Raw genomic sequence first — 20,571 nt, 5'->3', positions numbered from 1 at the left:
ATATATATATATATATATATATATATATATATATATTCTTTTTTATTATTATTATTTTTGCTTTGTCGCTAAGCGAGATTGAGTGCACAATGGCAAAAGGTGACACTAAACGAAGCTAGGGTAGTGGGAGGTATGTAGGGATGCAATGCTGGCATGTGCAAGCGAAAAGGGTGAAATGCAGGTGAGAGGTGGACAGGTACGGAAGGGTAGTGAATGGCTGAATGACGAAGTAAAGACATTACTGTGTTTTAAAAGAGAGGTGTGTGAGCGACAGGAGGTCAAGAGGAAGGTGCAGGGTGAGTGATTGTCAGAAAACCTCAGGGCAAATCCAATGTTTTGGAAGGGGGTTAATAATATGAGAAAAACAAGAGAGCAAATGGGAACATCAATAAAAGGGGCGAATGGCAAAGGTAGAAGGTGAGAATGAAATGAGGATATGCAGTGAGTATTTTGAAGGACTGTTGAATGTAACTGATGGTGGTGGTGTTCAGGTCAGGAAAGTGTGCGAAATAAGTTATGGAAAGTGGTTTGGTGAAGACAGCAGAGGTGGTGAGAGCCTTGCGTACGATGAAATGTGGCAGGGCGGCCGGAATGGATGGTATTGCAGCTGAATTTCTTAAAAGATGGGGTGACTGTGTTGTTGATTGGTAACGTTACTTAAGTTTTTCAGTGTGCGTATGGTTCATGGTTAAAGTGCCTCAGGAGTAGGAGAATGCATGTATAGCACCACTGTATAAAGGCAAGGGGGACAAAGGTGAGTGTTCGAACTACAGAAGCATAAGTTTCTCGAGTGTTCCAAGTAAGTAGTATGAGAGACTGGCGACTGAGAGAGTTAAGGCATGTACAGAGTATGAGACTGGGGAGGAACAACGTAGTTTTAGAAGCGGTAGAGGATGTGTGGATCAGGCGTTTGCTTTAAAGAATGTGTGAGAAATACTTAGAAAAAGAGAGGGATTAGTATGTGGCATTTATGGACCTGGAGAAAGCAAATGATAAGCATATGCCCAGTTTAAGTCTGGGCACAAAGGGCAAGTGGTAGTTTCACTTTTGGTGGTAACATGACAAATTAAAGTTTCGTAATTTAACTCTGGAAGGTATAATGGGCTATAGATCTAAGGATCGGGAGAAGCGGTGCCAACTACTATGAGAGGAACGAGAAGCAGAGCCAGCTACCATGAGAGGAACGAGAAGCAGTACCAACTACCATGAGAGGAATGAGAGAAGCAGTGTCAACTACCATCTAAGGAATGAGAAAAGCAGTGCTAACTACCATGAGAGGAACATGAGAAGCAGTGCCATGTACCATGTGAGGAACGAGTGCAGCAATGCCAACTACCATGAGAGGAATGAGAGAAGTTCTAACATGTGGGGAACGAGAACGTCACTATTAGAATGAGTTGGAGGTAATGAAGATGGAAGCTTTGAAGCGAGCTGAACGAGAACAACATAATCAGCTGAAACTGGAGAAGTTGCCGACAGAAGCTCAGGAAACACAGAAGGAGGAGCTAGAGGAGGAGCTGTGTTTTGCTCTTCGGCTTAACTTTTCAGGCTCAAAGATCCAAGAGTTAAGACGAACGCTGAGGTAAAACCGATGGTGTCACAGATTTTTGTTTGAGCTGAGGGACCATATGCTTACTACGTTAGACTACATCAAAGACGGCTGAGATGCCTACTTCCGCCACTTGCAGGTGTTTGTTCCCAGTGTCAGCTAGCCGAGGAGCACCTGGGTTAATCATTTTCACATCTCAGTTATTACGGATGGCCTTAATCCGCCGTAGAGAAAGAGATGCATCATGAGCAGGTAAAGAAATACCAAGTATGACTTCAGGCAAAATTAGCTGGACCGCAACGTTGTGAACGAAAGCATCATTTTCTAACCCCGATTAAGAAATCATGTTGAAGGATTAGTTCATTTGTTTCTGATATAACAATTCACACAACCTTAAGGGAAACTCACCAGATCTATTTGAACAAAAGCCTTGACTGATACTGGGACAGCTTGTGGAGTTAAAGCAAAACTACGTGAATGCCCATTGTGGACGACGGTCATAAAACCCATTTTAGTATGAGGACTTCCGTCGCCACGACAAGGGTTCTAGTGAGGATGAGGCAAGAAAACCTTTAGCGGAAACAGTTGGAAGACTTTAGTGATGACTGAATTAGTGTTTGTAGCGGTTGTGTACAGTTGAGTGGTGTCCAGAACGCATATGAGAAATGTTATTCATACATGCTTTGGGAATATTGATAATAAGATATTTGCTTCACATGTGATAAGGTGTGTTAGAAAGTTATCAGCTGCCCTTCCCAATCTGAATGGTAACAGAAATGTCCTTTAGTTTCTGTGTCTCAGGAGGTACTTGGCAAAAGTGATGGTCGACTCAAGGAACAGCAGTACTCAGTCACTTGGATGTAAGGTCAAAGCTTGAAGCCTAGACTATGATGTAGGCAGTAAGAGGATTACTAAACTGTATCCTGAGAGATTATCGTGAATTTAGAAAGTTGACACACACCGTCTGGGTGTAACACTGCGATGGTGCAGGAAGACCTCATACCTAAGAACTTTTTAGCGGGGAAGGTAAGTCTTCTTAAGGCTATTAGACGTTAATGGAAGTTTATCTCTCAGCCAGAGTTGAAAGTAAAACCCCCTGAACTCCACGCTGTATGTTTGCAGTCTTCTATTTCAGCTGTTACTGTTAACATCCCACATGCGACTGAAGCAAAGGATCGGTGCAAGATGCAAGGCAGAGTGGCAAATGTAAAACTGACTAGAACTGTTGTCTACATCAAGTTTCCCCAACACATAATTTCAGTCTGTGACATTATGAAGGACTTGAGTCTGAAATCCAAGGACATGAGGACGGCCCAACCTACTACTGAAGTCTTCTGCATTACATTGTGCCTCGCTTAGGAGGGTCAACAGGTATAAAAGAACACGGATATATACCCAACAGTCCTTATCTTCAACGACGGAACGAAAGGAAACCAACAGAAAAACATTTGTGCCCGGATGTCACACCCACAAGAAAATTTGGTCAGAAATTCTGAACACATTCACTGAAGTGATTCTGTCTACACGGCTTGAAAAAAAAAAAAAAGGAAATTCTTTTATTTTTAGAGGGGAAGTATGTCACGAAGACTTTGTGAGTTGCTTAAATCATATACTGTTGCTAACAATATGCTTATGAATTTACATGGGAATAACAGTCATGAGATGAGGGTGAGTTGTGAGACTCAGTGTACAAGATTATTAGGAATGATGTATGGAAATTATATCAGACTGGAAAGAATATGAGAAAATAATACGAGGTAAGGAGGCAAAATGGGTGCTTTGAGCTAAGATTATGTTACTGCGGTACACTTAACTGAAATACAACAGTTTATGTTTGTATGACACATCTAAAATCACACTGCTCATCCCAATCTGATGCTCTACATGCCTTCACCCTCTCAATCAATGCCCTCCCATACAATTTTCCAGAAATACTCAACACTCATCTTTGTCCCCTTTGCCTCTGTACAATGGCACTATACATGCACTCCAATCCTCAGGCACCTCACCATGATCAATACAGACATTGAATATCCTTACCAACCAATCAACAACACATTTACGCCCTTTCTTAATCAATTAAACTGCAATCCCATCCAATCCCGTCGCTTTGCCGGATTTCATCTGCAATGCTTTCACAACCTCTTCTCTGTTCATTAAACCATTCTCCCTGACTCTCTCACTTAGCACACAACCCCGACCAAAACATCCTACATTGCCACTCTATCATCAAACACATTCAACAATCCTTCAAAATACTCACTCCCATCTCCTTCTCACTCCACCACTACCTGTTATCACTTCCCCACTTCACCAATGTTCCCATTTGTTCTCTTGTTTTACGCACATTATTAACTCCTTCCAAAACATCTTTTTATTCTCCCTATAGTTTAATGATACCCTCTCACCCCAACTCTCTTTTGTCCTCTTTTTCAACCCTTACAACTTCCTCTTGACATCCAACCGCTTTCTCTTGTACATCTCTCTGTCATTTGCACTCTTTCCTTGTAAGCATCGTCCAAACGCCTCTCTTTTCTCTTTCACTAATAACTTTACTTCATCCCACCACTCACTACCCTTTCTATCCTGTCCATCTCCCACCTTTCTCATGCCACATGTCATCAATGCTTCCCTAAATACATTCCATTCCTCAACCACTCTCCTCACTTCATTTGCTCTCACCTTTTGCATTTATACACTCAGTCTCTTCTGATATTTCTTCACACAAGTCTCAAGTTCAATTACTCTCAACACTCTCCTTTCCCCTACATTCTCTCTTCTGTTTTCTGTTTTAAAAACCTTTACAAATCTCCACTTTCGCCTTCATAGGACAGTGATCAGACATCCCAATAGCTGCCCCTCTCAGCATATTTACATCCAAAAGTCTCTCTTTTATGAGCCTATCAATCAATACGAATCTAGTAATGCCTGTTGGCTATCTCTCCTACTCATATATCTCTCTTTTCAAACCAGGTATTCCCAATTACCAGTTTTTTTAGCACACAAATCCACAAACTCACCATTTCCATTCACAACACTGAATACCCCATGTACATCAATCATATCCTCAACTGCCACATTACACAACTTCGCATTCAAATCACCCGTCAATAATACCTGGTTTCGTGCACCAAAATGACACTTACTCAGCTGCTCCCAAAACACTTGCCTCTCATGATCTTTCTTCTCATGACCAGGTGCATAAGCTCCAATAATCACCCATCTCCCGCCATTTACTTTCAGTTTTACCCACATCAATCTAAAACTAACTTCCTTACACTCTACCCCACACTTAACAACTGCTGCTTCAGTAGTGCTACTCCTTCCTTAGCTCATGTCTCTCACCAACCCTCGCCTTTACTTCCAAGACGCTTCCTAACCATTCTTCCCCTTTACCCTTGAGCTTCGTTTTACTCAGAGCCAGAACACCCAGGTTTCTTTCCTATATATATATATATATATGGTTTTAGAGACTCAGTCTGCTTGAGGCTACAACGCGAGTGAAAAGTCATTTTGGCCAGGCTGTTTCATTGGAATTGCAGTACAATCTGAAGCAGGGAAATGACAGGCACCTTTAAAGCGAGATGTATTTAGGCGAGACAGTACTCTCTGTAGTCAACTAACGATGATACAGCCTCGCCGATGATGACTTTTCACTAACGGTGAAACCACAAGAAAGCGAAGTCTGGTAACACATGTATGTGTGATTACTACTATTCTTGTGTTACGGGGAGAGAGCTTTTAAACTGGTGTTGCCCCGTCTCTTAACTCTGTATATATGTACCACGCCTTTACTAATGTGTACTTATGCACATACATGCACATCTACCGAAGCCAGGTACCCATTTACTGACCAGCTCCAAAGGGAGAATAAACACCTGGGTTGGGTATATAGGTCGACTGCCATACCCACGATTCGGACCGATGCGGATCCGACCTCGGGCTGACTTATGGTCAGTAACGCTAACCAATACACCACGGAGGCCCATGAGTGTGTGTGTGTGTGTGTATTGCTGCTTGTGTCTGAAAACATTCTCTCGATTATGGTGTGACATCGCTCAGTTTCCACCTGCCACTTTCCTCCGCCTTGTCTACACATTATGAAGTGGATGTACTACATACATAGCGAGTGTTCCACGCTTCGATATACTGTATCGCGACATATCCCCGTAACATCACAACCATGTTCGGAAAATCTAGTGCCAGTGGAAAGTTGTAAGGTAGTGTTACCTCAAACTACCGTCAAGAACGCCGATGTTATGGTGGTAATGAAGCACACGGTCCGCAGTGCAGTCCCAGCAAGTCCATCTTCAAGGTAAGAATAATAAAACATTTGCCATTTTTATTTCTTTTTATTGTTTGTAGGTTTTATGTGCTATGGGTACATGTATGCATATTAGGTGGTGCTGGACATGTCAAAAATTTGCAGTACTCCTTACGGAGGGAGGGGAAATCCCTTGTATACGTCGTTTCACTATAAGTTGTTTTTACGCTGGCCGGTTACCACCTAGGTCTCAGGTCGTCACACAGACGACGGGACATAAGTAGCTCACACACACACACACACACACAAAAGAGTTGAGGGAACTTTTAAGCCAATCGTGGTGCAATGTTCTCAGTCAATGGCTACCAGTCATACAGTACCGGGTTCTATCCCGGCCATATATTGGTGATATGGTTTACATCGATTCCGCACACACACACAAAGAGAGATACACTTGTTTGCCGTTCCCTAGTTATCAAGGCAGCGCCAGAAACGAATAAACAGCGACGTTTGCTCGCATCCACTCTCGAGCTGTCATTTGTAATGCAGCCAAACCAGAGTACTTTCAGTAGACATCTTAACACGCACATCCACCTAAATCAGCCTAAAACTTACTTTACAAATTCAACCTATGCAGTAATGGTGTCCCGAGAGCGGGCTGTCTCTCTAGAACCGTTACTATACTATTTGTTTTCCTCAGTACCCTCTGTCAGATCTTTACGCCGCTTTAATTGCTATGAATGGATTCCCAGACATTATCGTTCTGGTATGACATATATATATATATATATATATATATATATATATATATATATATATATATATATATATATATATATATGGTGAATCATTTACCGAACAAGACCTTCTCCATATTCTTGAATGTGATTTGCCAGCAGAGTTTGCCTTCCCAATTTTTCTGAAAAGTAGCTCTGGCAATAGATTTGCCACTATAACGCTCCTTAAGTCTCCTTCACACATAGGTTCCTATCATTAATTTCCTGCTAAGTAATCATCACACTGAGTCCTTTTGCTCCGTCCCATCTTTACTACCCTACACTTACGTTTTTTGTGGTAGCTGAGACGGCATGGGCAACCGAGATCCTAATCAAGGCCATCCCATCAACGCTATCTATATATATATATATATATATACATCGATATATATATATATATATATATATATATATATATATATATATATATATATATATATATATATATATATGTATATATACCCTCGCCCGAGCCAGGTACTCATATCATCGACCAACCAACCCTTTGCGGTGGATGAACAGCTGGGTAGACTGTGGATCGACTACCGCAACCATGATTCGAACCAGAGCGTTCGACCCTGGGCGGCCCGTGAATGCGTTACGGTCGGGAACGCTAACCGATACACAACGGGATTCCATTTATCTAAACAACTCTGATGACTGTCCAGGTCCCCAATCATGGCCATTCCTTATTTCTCTCTTGGCCGTCTGTAAATGTATTTAATGCACTCCTAGTGCATCAGACATTTACGTATACGAAGAACAGCAGGTAGCCCAATTCCTACGGCACGCCACTTGTCACCAAGGTACACTGCTCCCTTTTACTATGTTCAATTTCTGTCTGGTGTAGAAGTCTGCCTCGTATTCCGGTCTGTTACTCTAGTTTCTTTATCAAACTCTGATGGGGTATAGTGTCAGAGAATTTCTAGCAGTCATGAAACACTAAGTCTACCCAACCCTTTCTTCGATCTAAGATGTGTGTGTGTGTGAGTGTGTGTGTGTGTGTAATTACTAACTGATTACTGCTCGTGTGGTACGGGGAGAAAGTTTTACACTTGTGTTGCTCCTTCTCTTCACCTTTTATATATGTAACCAATATTTACTCCTGTGGGTACACACACACACACACACACACACACACACATATTTGAGTTCAGGAATGTCTATACCACCTTTTCCTAACTAAGCTCACCTACGTCTCCCCAGCCTGATCCTCCGTACTAGCTGCTACACAGAGGGACCAGCTGGAAAGAGTACCTGGTAAGAAGCCCTCGTCTTGCTGAACCTGTACACCCTCTCTGTCCAACACCGGCAGCTCACACGGCAGTTTGGCAGTACACTACTGACACCCTCCTGCCACAGTAACCCCCCCCCCCCCCGACGCCCTATCTTCATGGACTGCCTCTGCCCATCATGACTGACTTGTACTAATCAGCGCTTGTACAGACAAATACAAGGACACTCCTATACCTACTATTGTGAACGTCATAAACAACTTATCAACAAGTGCATAGCTAAGCTAGTAAAAAGCTCAGTTTTCTCTAAGTTGGGCTATGTGGAATGTAAAGTACATTGCTGTAACTAATGTTCAACTAAATGCATAATGTATACATCATAGGTACTCTGTAAACATTCCTGTATACCTATCATCTTGACTATCTAAAGGTACCTCACTCTAGTGCTTATACAATGCATGGAAATATCCAGCTCCACCCAGATTTTAAGCTCATTTATGATTGGCTAACTTGTTACTCTTATGACCTCACAGTTCTGTAATATCTGTAGTACCTCAACTGTATATTTTCAGCTGAATGTATAACTAAATTCAATAACCCGTTATACACTTATAAATTTATTAAGACATACACACACATGCAGAGGGAGAGAGATTTTGGCAAGTCATCTTTCCAGAAGGCATTTGGTACAATAAGGCAGGGAGTAGAGTGTGAAGGGGTCCCTCAGTGACATATCTACTATATATTTAAGTCGAACTTGCAGATTTTGAGGTCAGTAATAGTGTTTGTGTGAGGGCAACAGTAACAGTGGGAGTGTGAAGACAACAGTAACAGTGGGGAGACGATTTTCAAATTGAATGCTCGGTATGATACCATCCACAACAGAGCTACAATTCAAACAGTCTATTTGAAGGAAATCTACAAAACAAGTATTATGAGAGGCTGACATGAAGGGAGTGAGTACATGTATCAAAAACTCAGGTAACGAAGTGTCACCGTGAGGAAAGATTTACATAGTAAAATATTTACAACCAGAAGGCAACAATGTCAACAGTTTCTTCAAAAATATTCCCTGGATAAATCCCATTTGTGTACCATCTATATCAGTTATCCTCACTGTTATGGGGAAGCAGTCTGAGACTTTTAGCTCTGCCTGAACCAAGAAAATAAGGACAATAAAAGCAGGTAGGGTTACTCGCCCAATTTAGCCCAGATAGCAGACCACCAAATTCAACTTAAACTAGCTTATCAAACTCTGAAGATGTTCAATTTTCCTCTTCTTCTTAATCTAATATTAGCCAGAAATACATTTAAATTGAGGAAAATATCAGTACTAGGCAGTTGTGACAAAATCCTCAAAAAAGGGGGCAAGATGAATAGGTAAAACATGTATAACCTGAGAACAAAAGTTTAAAGCTGTCGGTTGTAGTAATAAAACTCCAGTGTCAGTAATTAACACAATCAAGGGATGGAAGTAATGAAAATAAGGAATCGCTATACAGATCATGAGAGGTGTCTTGAGATGAGAAAGGAACTCGGGGAATTATAGATGAAAATGAATGATCATGAACACAATTTGGCATAAGTTGAGGAGGTTGATTAAAGCACATAAGCAGAGGAATGGATACAGAATGAAAAAAGACTAGGAAAGTCTAGAAGTTGTTATTCTAGATATCACTATAAAAAAAAATAGTTATGGAGACTATTGCTGTGGCCATCCCCTTGAGGGAGTTCCAGAAGGGAACAGGCATCAGAGATAGACCTAGAGGTTGCTGAACGAGATAAAATGCCTTTAACAAAAAGTAAAGAAGTGGTTTAAAATAATGGACAGTTTCTGGGGCTTGGTAATAGGCGTAAAGCCAAGAACATGAAAACATTGACTCTGTGGTGCCTAGGACACTGAGTGAAGCTGTAGATATAATGATACGTAACATTATGAGACAAAACAAGCGGAAAAAAATTTTGGTCCAGTAGATGAGAATTTAAAAAAAAGTCCAGAGCATACAGGATCAGTGCTTATCAGCAAAATAGAAGATAGAATGCCAGGAGCACTGAGGATGTTGAACCAAAACTGATGGACTTAGCTGTAAGGTCGATGGCACATAAATTGGAAAAATAAGTGAACTAAGAGCTCAACAAATGTAAATCTTTATTTTTGGATTGAATGAAAAACATATACCAGATAGAGAGGAAAGGAGAAAGAAACAAGTAATCATTAAAGGGAAATGTTCATTCAAGGGTTACTAGAGATAATAGATTTATGAGATGCAGTCTCTGTGATAAAAAGAAGCAAGAACTCGAGGCATGAAGGGGCAACCAATCATGGTTATGCTTCATTAGGAGTCATCTGGTCAGGAAGTACCTAGGCAGACAAAGAAACTTAAAAACATGGTGGAATTCAGTAGAGTATTGATCAAGAGAGATAGTGTGAGGAAAGAAAGAGGAAAAAGCAAATAATTCAGTCAGAAGGCAAAAAACAGAAGATGCCAGATAAAGAAAGAAGAGAGACCACTCTCGCCAGAACTACAGAGAAGTCAGAAACATTAGGCAATGGTAATGTTAGACTGAAAGTATTGTATACAAATACTGAAAGTAAAGACTTGAAATTTAACGACTGTGTAAGAGAAAACACACCTGATATTGTTGGAGTCGTAGAAAAAAAAAAAGCTTAATGAAGAGATAAGATCTCACATTTTTGTCAAGAGGGGTACATAATTAGTAAGGAGGGAAAGAGAAGCCAAAGGAGGAGAAGGATTGACTCTCCTAAGATCTTATGTTAAGTTTCAAGAAACAGTAGTAGATGGCTCATTCAGACAATACATAATGAGAAGGGTAACTGTAAGAAAGGAGTGCGTAGTGGTGTTGATATATAAATCTCCCGGGAATTTGAATAATTCATAACAAATCTATAATGACAGCAACGAAGGAACAATCAGGATGGTACATGAAGCAGTAAAACATGCACTTTTCATAGAAGGTAAATTACTGATAATGGGGGATTCCAATTATAAGGAGACAGACTAACAGGATTTGGATTCTCATGGTGATGGAATCATGGAGACCCACGTTCCTAGAATACGTAAGGCAAACTTTAGTATACCAGCATGTCAGTGAGGACACCAGAATGAGAGGGACTGATACACTATCATTACTAGATTGTGTCTTCACACATACTAACATGGTTATTGAAAATATATGATACCCAATTGGAAAAAGTTTGATTATACATTAAATACAGAAGTCAAAAGAGTAGAAATGACACACGACTTACAGGAGATATACCCGCTGAAAATGTACAGAAAATGTACTGACACAGGAAACAGCGAACATGTATGAAGTGAAAAGAAAACTGGAAATGGAGCTTAGTAGCCAAGAACTAGGGCACTGTGGTGAGAGGATCTGTAAACATTTACCATGAAGGAGTAGGTTAAATGAGATAACTCTGTTTTCTAAAGCCTACTCTAACTGACAACCGACTCCTGATGAATTAAGGGAAACATTTTGGATATCTCCTGCCGCATCCACAATATGCTTTTCAAAATTACTTTGTTCTCCTTTCTTATCTTGGTATACTCACTCCATGCTCTCATATACCTTGCAAATCCTGGCTGGCTGGAATGCAATCTATGTCATTTCCACTGCACAGTTCGAAGCTCCTTGACATTTTCTATTAAACCATGTATTCCCTCTGTATTTAAGGCTAAAGGTATCGATGTTCCTACTCCATCATTGTAAGTTTCACAGAACCTTTCACCACAAAGTACTAGTACCTGCCCACTGAACCCCATTTCCCAATCTATTTTACCACAAAAATCACTGAGGTTCGTGCAGTCCTCTTTACGTCATGTACCACCTCTGCTCTTTTAATAACATCATTTACCACATAGTCAGTCTTGAGCATTACATGACCACTTTTTCCATTTGGTGTATCATATATATTCTCAGTATTCATGCTAGTATGTGCAGAGATCTAGCTTGCTCAATCACATGCTGGTGCAGGACATTTTCTTGGATGCACTCTGAAAACTTGTCTCCATGACTCCCTGTCACAATAGGAATCCAAAAACCCACCAGTCCATCTTTATAACTTTATCATTGCTGAGAAGTGTTTTACTGCTTTATGTGCTATCCTTATTGTTCCTTCATTGTTTTCTGTCTTACTATCATGCAACTCTCTGGGAAGAACAGGTAAGGTCATCTCTCTTTAGTACCTTTGGTTTATACGACTTCAACAGTGTCGGATGCACTTTCCCATATTCAATCCTTGAATTTCATTTCTTTACCATTAGCTATTGACCCAACAACCTTTGAATACATTCCTTTCAGTCTGACTTTACCAACTCTTAACACTCCTGCCCTCTGTGCAGTGCTGGCGAGGCTGCTCTGTCTATTGCCTCGTTTGGTGTCTTTTTTTTTCTGACTGTACTCTTTGCTCTTCTCCCTCTTTTCCTTTGACATCACATCTCCAAACATTTGTTCTCTGGTGGTTCCTACTTCATCTCTCCCTGTTATCTCTTCCTTGTGGATTAACTTAAGTGGATGGCCTTAGTATAATCCCTGATCTGAATTGAATACGTACCAGACTGCAGTCAAATTTGAAACACAAAATTTTCGTACAGCACTTAGCCTTGTTAATGTATGCTAAGCTCATCTTAGGTTCCTGCCTAACTTATCCTCCTTTATGCCTACTATTATATTTTTTCTTTCTCAGCTCTTGTAGTCTTAACTCCAGTCCCTAAATAAATGAAGGTAACAATAATGAAAATTACTAACAAAAAATAGCCTCAGTCGTGAACTTAAATTTCTGAATGACACTGACAGTGTTGCCTTTTGATTACAATAAAAGTTTAATTTTCCCATGTCTCACCTGGACTTTTAAACAGCAGAAAACAGCCACTTGTTCACTTTCCCAGAATTAGCCACTAACTCTCTTAAAACCTTGATCTTAAAAGAATCAAAAGGAAATTTGATTCACTGAAGTTGGCATCACTCCTGGGTATTTGCTTTTTACCTGGGAGACTTCCACTCCCAAGCACCATTAGACTTCCAAATTCTGGCACAAATAAACTTGATATCCAATACATTTGTTACACAAGGGCCCCTTCACGCTCTATCATCGCCCCAATCCCCTCAATGGTGCATGATACATTTCATAAGCTCCATATCCTCAAAAAAAAAAAAAAATGTTGAGTAATACAGGAAACTCTCCTCTGGTCAGCAGCTGATAGGTGTGTGTGTGTGTGTGTGTGTGTGTGTGTGTGAGTAAATAACAATTTGTAATAACCTATTTGTAATGTACTGAAGAGGAATCTTACACTTGTGGAGCCCCATCTCTTGAAACATCTCTACTGTCATACAACGTATCAAATTTTTGTATGCTGTCTGCACTTACTATTTCAACACTCAGTATAATTCCACTCACCTACTGCCACTCTACTATAAAGTATCTATTTACATCTTTTCTTACAAGATTCTCCATTAATTTTATGTAATAGCCTCTTGTTGCTCTATCCCTATATCATTCAAACAACTGTTCACTATCTACTGATTCAAGAACTGTTGTTCAGTCTACATCAACAAGCTGGTTCAAAGTTACAAGCTGTGATCAGTTTACCCCCCCTCCCTTGCTTATAACAGGCAAATTTAAGGCTAGCAGCCTTTCCATGTAACTCATATCTCTTTCTTCTGTGTGTGTGTGTGTGTGTGTGTGTGTGTGTGTGTGTAATTACCTACCTTTAATCAACTATTTGTACTGTACAGGGAGGGAGTGTTACAATCGTGGGGCCCCATCTCTTGAATATTCTCTATCATACAACTTCTCAAACTTCTGTATGCTATCTGCATTAATCAACCAGTCATTCTATTCCATTCATCCACCATTCATATACTGTGAAAGTACTTCTTTACATCTGTTTTTTAAATATTTCTTGATTAATTTCATGTTATGTCCTCTAGTTGCTCTATCTCTACATCTCCTGAAGCAGAACTGTCCACTGTCCATGTCATCAGTCTGCTTTAGAAATTTAAAGGTTGTCATCTGGTCACCTCTCACCCTTCTTTCTTCCACAGTCGGCAAATTAAAGCCTCTAGCCTTTCCCTATAATTCAGCTTTATTAATTCTACCAGCTTTGTTGCCTCTGGTATCTATGGTCCTGCACCTTATGAAGAAGTGTATACTGTTAAGATCAGGCAACTTAAAGACAATTAACAAGTTGCCCTCTCTCTTCTCTTAAGTGGACAGCTGTGTAGCCCTCAAACATTCATTGTAGCTCATTCCTCTTTAATTCTAGTGCCATGTTGGTCGCTCTTCTCTGGATCTTTCAATCATGTGTCTTAAAGTGCTGTGAGCAACCCTGAATGGCAGAATTTGATTTCCATCTTGTACATGTGAATAGCTTTCCAAACATTTCCTTATCCTACAATCTGAATGCAGTTTACACATCTGCCAGTAGACAGTTTCCTTCTTTCACAATTCTATTGATGTGAAGCTCTGGTAACAAACTAGGTATAATATCAACCCCAAAGTCTCTATTACACTCCAAGTTCTGTAGGTTTTTTCTTACTGGTGCTTCTTTCGACGTGTCCCAACCTCATCACCTTAAATTTACTTGGACTGGATCTCATCATCCATTTGGAGTTCCTCTTATGTCCTCCTGTGAGCTGATACAAATGTTTCATTCCTTCCTTCCCTCATGACCTTGACATCATCTGCAAACATGTTCAGGTATGAGTCTTGTCCTTTTATGCATATGTGTGTGTGTGTGTAAGTGTAATTATCTATTTGTACAGTACAAGGAGCGAGTTTAATGTTCATGTGGCCCCAGCGCTTGAACATTTTCCACCATCATAAAACTTAATTTTATGTATGCTATATCTACTAACAGCATCCTTAGTCATTCTATTCCATTCATCCACCACTCTTATACTATAAAAGTACCTCTTTTTTATATGTTAGCTGAGACGACACAAGCACCTGAGACCCTAATCAAGGCCAGCCCATTAACGCTATATATATATATATATATATATATATATATATATATGTATATCCTAGCCTGAGCCAGGTACCCACTTTATAGACCAACCCCTAAGGGTAGATGAACAGCTGGATCGACTGTGGACCGACTGCCATAACCAGGATTCAAAGGTATGCGGTCGACCCTGGTCGGCCAGTGAATGCTCACGGTCAGGAACGCTAACCATTGCACCGCGAGAGTCCATACATCTTCTTCAACAAGTTTTTTGCTTAGTTTCAAGCTATGTCCTCTGGTTGCTCTATCTCTGCAACACTCCAAAAGCTGTTCACAGTCCACATTATCGATCAGTTTTACAAACAAATATTGTGACCAGGTCACACTTCACTGTTCTCTCTTTGAAGATGGGCAAATTTAAAGCCACTACCCTTTCTTTGTAACTTGGCTCTCTTAATTTTGGTGCCACTTTTGTTACCCTCCTCTGGACCTTCTCTATCAGCTCTTTGTGTTTTGTTAGGTGCAGTGAACAAAATTGTGAAGCATATTTTAGTTGTGGCCTTATGTACGAAATGAACAGCTTGCTTAATATCTATCTGGTATTTGCCAACAGACGGTCTGTCTTCATAACTGGTGACATGTTAAGGATGATGACAACTCCCACGTCCTTCTCATACAAAGAATCATGAAGCTTTTTTTCCAGCCAGTTAATAATCACATTGAGGTCTTCTTTCACTCTGCCCCATCCTTATTACTTTAAATTTGTTCATGTGTGTGTGTGTGTGTGTGTGTGTGTGTGTGTTTCACACGCATGGGGGTCCCATCTCTTGAATATTCTCTATCCTGCGACTTTTACATTTCTGTTCGTTGTCTGGGTTAACCGTGTCATTTCATTCCATTTCTCCAACACTCTTGTACTCTAAAACCACCTCTACACATTGTTTCAAACTCGCATCTTCCTTAGTTTCTTGTTATGACATCTGTTCTGTCCCTAAATTTCTCCAAGAAGTGTTTACTGTCTAAATAATTTTTCTTTTAGATTAGGGCACCCCTTACTTCTTTGTCTTCCAAGGTGGGTAGTGTGTCCACACACTTTCAAAGTTATATAATAAGAGGCAGTGGCACTGTCTAATGTCCAGCCATGAGTTAAATATTAAGCAAAGAACAAATCATTAATATTCATAAATCTGAATGTCATGATATCTGTCTTTGCCAAATACATATATCCAATAAATTTGAATTTCAATTCATTCTGTACTTGTGAATTATATCACTTGCAGAAACAAAATCCTAATACTGAAATTTATGCAGCTCTGTGTACCCAAATCTAATCAGTTTGTCACCTGTACAGGGGACACCCATGGTGTAGATACTGTCAAATACTGTTCCTCAATCATCATTCTTACAAGAATGTGTCCACACACACACACATAAGCAGGGGTGATGACAGAATGTCTTAGGTATACTCTGTTGTGGCAGGACATAGAAAGTAACAAATGACTTAAAACATTTCTGTCTGAAATTCCAAGATAGAAATGAGTCGAAAAATTGCTAACTACAGTGTATCCATACAAGTTACATTTACTAGCGGGAACGCTGTCAACACTACTAGCAGGAGGGCTACCATCACTACTAGCAGTAGCGCCATCATCACTACCAGCAGGAAAGCTGTTATCACTACTAGCAGTAGTGATGTCCTCACTACTAACAGGAGTGCCGTCATCACTACCAGCAGGAAAGCTGTTATCACTACTAGCAGTAGCGCTGTCAGCACTACCAACAGGAGTGCTGTCAACACTACTGGCAGTAGCACTGTCATCACTACTTGCAGCAGTGCTGTCATCACTACTAGCAGAAGTGCTGTCATCACTACTAGCAGTAGCATCATTATCACTACTAGCAGTAGCACTGTCATCACTGCTAGCAGTAGCACTGTCAACACTACTAACAGTTACATAACAGCAAATTACATTTAATGTTTGGTGTAGGCACAGGTTACCATTATCCTTGCTTCTCACATGATGTTAACCAAAATATTTTGCACAAGTATCATATCTATGTGCTGTTTTGCTCATAATCATCTGGATACCACGTATGAACATCTGGATACCACATCGAGTATTTAAGCATCATGACCAGTCTGACTTTTCATCAATACAGTGATGATTCAATTATGTTTATATAACTATGAAATCTAATTAAGTCTATGAAGATGTAAAACGTAAGTTGAAATAACCAGCTCTGACCCAGCTGAGTATAAAGCGCCTCCAGACGAAACGCTCCATCTGACGGGGTGGTGACTCCATCACAAGAAGGCAGGCAGGATTGCGTTCATGACAACATATTACCGGGCTGTCAGTAGTGCTCCTCAAATGAAAACTACAAATGGTGATTTCACCTACATATTAAAGGGTTCTGAGTGACAGTCTTCCAAAAGCATGGAAACAGCAAGTGTACCAGGGAGAAAGAGAGATAGAGAGATTGTTTGGAGTAGGAGTGGTTAAATTACTGCTACTATCACATAAGCAAAAAAAAAAAAAAAAAAAGCTGTCTTCATGGACCCATATACTTGATGTCTTCTCCTATGCACCAAGACAACTTCACTCATTTGTTTGATTAAGATGGTGCTGAGACATTCTGGCCTGTAAGAAGAGGTCATGATGACGGTGCTTTTTGTGTGAGCGGATGGTGGACGGGTCACTTGCCCTATAAGGACAATATGGACACTGGTAAGGTCTCTCTCCAGTGTGAGTTCGCACATGACGCTTGAGGTCATCACTGGTGCGACTGCGATGATCGCAATAGTTGCAGAGATATGGCCTTTCACCAGTGTGAGTTCTAAGATGCAGTTTAAGCTTGTCGCTTCGGCTGCATACCTTTCCACAAAGAGGACACGTTACCTTGGCCTTGCCTGTCACAGCCCCCACCCTGCTCAGCTGTTCCAACCACTGGCGACACTGTAAAGACGGGAGAACACAGGTTATGAGGAGCACCACCGCACCCGAACTTACCTTAACACTACTAAAAACTAAGGAAAGTATTCGATTCTACTTGAAATATCATTATACTTTTGCTTCATTTCAGAATACAAAATATGGGCAGCTTAACCAGCAAACAACGAAATGACTCACAGATAAGTAATATTAAGATTGCAGCCAAGGCTTATAGCGGTGTTCTCTTTGGGACAGATGTATATCGTATACATCCATACAGACATTGTAGCTAAAGTTATGTCCATTTATTACCATAACACCTTTTTAGGAAACCATGAATGTCTCCTATACAGCACTCAACACATATGTATCTCTTCTAACCCCTGCAATTCATATTAAAGATCAAGCCAAGGATATACAAACATCCCTTTTCAGGACAACTGAGGCACACAGAAGTAAATACTTATCATACACATCTGTTAGAGTACAGCTCTGATAAGGAGGGCAGAGTGTCTCTATATCACGCTTGCATTTGCATGTGACTACTACTTGTGGTCACTGTTTGTGTGTTACTGGGAGGGAGTTTTACCATATCTTCACTCCTATGTAGGCACAAACACACACACACCAACCTAACGCAGGTAACCATTTATAGACCAGCGCATGGGTAGGATGAACACCTGGGATGGGTGTGGGTTGACTGTAACACCTAGATGTAAAACTCACAGGGATTGTACAGTGGGGGGGGGTACCCTATGAGACCCCATCTCTTGAACATTCTCAACCATCATACAACATAAATCTATGTACACTGACTGCACTAACCATGTCCCAGTCATTCTATTCCATTCATCCACCACTCTTATACTATAAAATTATCTCTTTATGCCATTTTAACAAGTTTCTTGCTTAATTTCATGTTATGTCCTCTGGTTGCTCTATCGCCAAATCTCTCTAACTCTTCAATGTCCACATCCTCGATCTGTTTTGAAAAATCATTGTTGTGATCAGGTCACCCCTCACTCTTCTATCTTCCAGGGTGGGCATTTTTGTGTGTGTAATATGTGTGGGTACGTGCGTCTGTGTGTTCCCTCCAATTATGATTGGAAAAGAATGCTGTCACTATATATACATCATAAACAATGTCACCATCAATGAACAGGTACCATGATCAGCACCCATGATCCATTCCTGATCACCAGGCTCTGATCAAAATGAGCGCTTAACAACAGTGGAGATGGTTACAGACTACACCACTTCTCACCTATAAATGATCCACGAGTTTCAGTGGGATATTAGTAATAGCACAACTGATAAACCTTTTAAAGCAATCCATGAATAATAAATATTCTTAGTGAAAATAACACACACAAAATACAATGAATCACAGTACAATATTCACTTTTGCATTTGGTTGGACTAGTGCAAGATAACCACCATTCATACGCCTTATAACTCGCATTTGTTCAAGCTACAGAGGTATATAAGTTTGTTGAGTGTACCTTGTAAGATAGGGAGAGTGGTATTTCAGTGAAGACATGTACAGAGCATGAGACTAGTGGGGAACAATATGGTTTCAGCAGTGGTAGAGGATGTGTGAATCAAGTGTTTGCTTTAAAAAATGTTTTAAAAAATACTTTAAGTAACAGTAGGATTTGTATGTGGCATTTATGGACCTGGAGAAGGCATATGATACTATTAATGGAGAAGCCTTGATGAAGGTGTTATGAATACAAGGTATGGCAGGAAAGCTGCTAGAAGCAAAGAGAAAGGCTTATCACGGGCATAAGGCATGTGTACAAGTAGGATGAGAGAGTGAGTGGTTTCAAGTGAAGGCTGGTTTGTGGCAGGGGTGTGTGATGTCACCATGGCTGTTAATTTGCTTACAGATGGGGTGGTGAGGGAAGTACGTGCAAGGGTCTTGCTAAGAGGGGTGAGTAAGCAGTCTGTAGGGGATAAGGGGTGCCTTGATTTAAGTCAGTTGCTGTTTGCTGATGATACAGCACTGATGGCAGATTCGAGTGAGAAACTGCAGAAATTGGATAATGAGTTTGGGAGAGTGAGTGAAAGGAGGAAGTTGAGAGCATTTGTGAATAAAAGTGAGGTTAAGTTTGGCAGAGCAGAGCGACAAGTGAGTTGGGGCATGAGTTTGATAGGAGAAAAATTAGAGGAACTCAGATGTTTTAGATATCTTGGGAGCAGACAAGACGAGTGAATGGAATCATTAAACTGGAAGTGAGTCATAGGGTGGGTGAGGAGGACAGGTTCAGGGAACATTGAGGAATGATTGGAAAGAGAATTCGTTATCTGGGGGAAAGCGATAATGAGTATGTTTGAAGATATAGTAATCCCAACCATGTTGTGTGGATGCGAAGCAAAGGCTACAGAGGAGAATGTGCGAAAGAGGGTGGATGTGCTGAAAGTAAAATGTCTTTAGGACATGTGGTGGTTTGATTGAGCAAGTAATATAAGGGTAAGAGAGATGTTTGGTAATAAGAACAGTGTGGTTGAAAGAGTTTACGAGGGTGTGCTAAAATGGTATGAACACATGGAGAAAATGAGTGAGGAGAGGTTGACAAAGATGTGTCATAATTATAGGGGATAAGGAGAAGGGGAGACGATATTGGAGATGGAAGCACGGAGTGAAAAAATTTTAGAGTGATTGGGATGATGGGGGGGGTGTGTGTGTTACCAGTGGCTAATGGGGGTGACAGTGACAGGGTCATAGTGTTTATTGATGTGGCTGACAAAAATAGATATGGAGAGAGAGAGAGAGAGTCATGGGTTATGATGAGGTCACTAGGCCTAGATCTAGATACGTAATAAGAAACCATCGAAGATGC

The 20,571-nt window shown here is 40.5% G+C and overlaps 1 protein-coding gene across 4 annotated transcripts in view; it reads right to left on the bottom strand.

The window, feature by feature from the left end:
• The window catches only part of LOC139751609 (uncharacterized), a 430,524-nt gene that overhangs the window by 60,628 nt on the left and 349,325 nt on the right, over positions 1-20,571 (bottom strand). Inside the window, exon 5 of one of the 4 annotated variants that reach the window (XM_071667215.1) lies at positions 5,882-17,752. The exons of the other annotated variants lie outside the window; for them this stretch is intronic. Within the exon in view, the coding sequence (XP_071523316.1) occupies positions 17,396-17,752 (357 nt within the window). The 3' untranslated portion in view covers positions 5,882-17,395. Of the gene's footprint in view, positions 1-5,881; positions 17,753-20,571 lie in introns of those variants that run through there. 4 annotated transcript variants of the gene reach the window in all.

The sequence above is a fragment of the Panulirus ornatus genome, chromosome 11 (assembly GCF_036320965.1).
Source record: "Panulirus ornatus isolate Po-2019 chromosome 11, ASM3632096v1, whole genome shotgun sequence".
Classification (NCBI taxonomy): Eukaryota; Metazoa; Arthropoda; class Malacostraca; order Decapoda; family Palinuridae; genus Panulirus; species Panulirus ornatus.
This window is presented reverse-complemented; position numbering and strand designations above follow the sequence as displayed.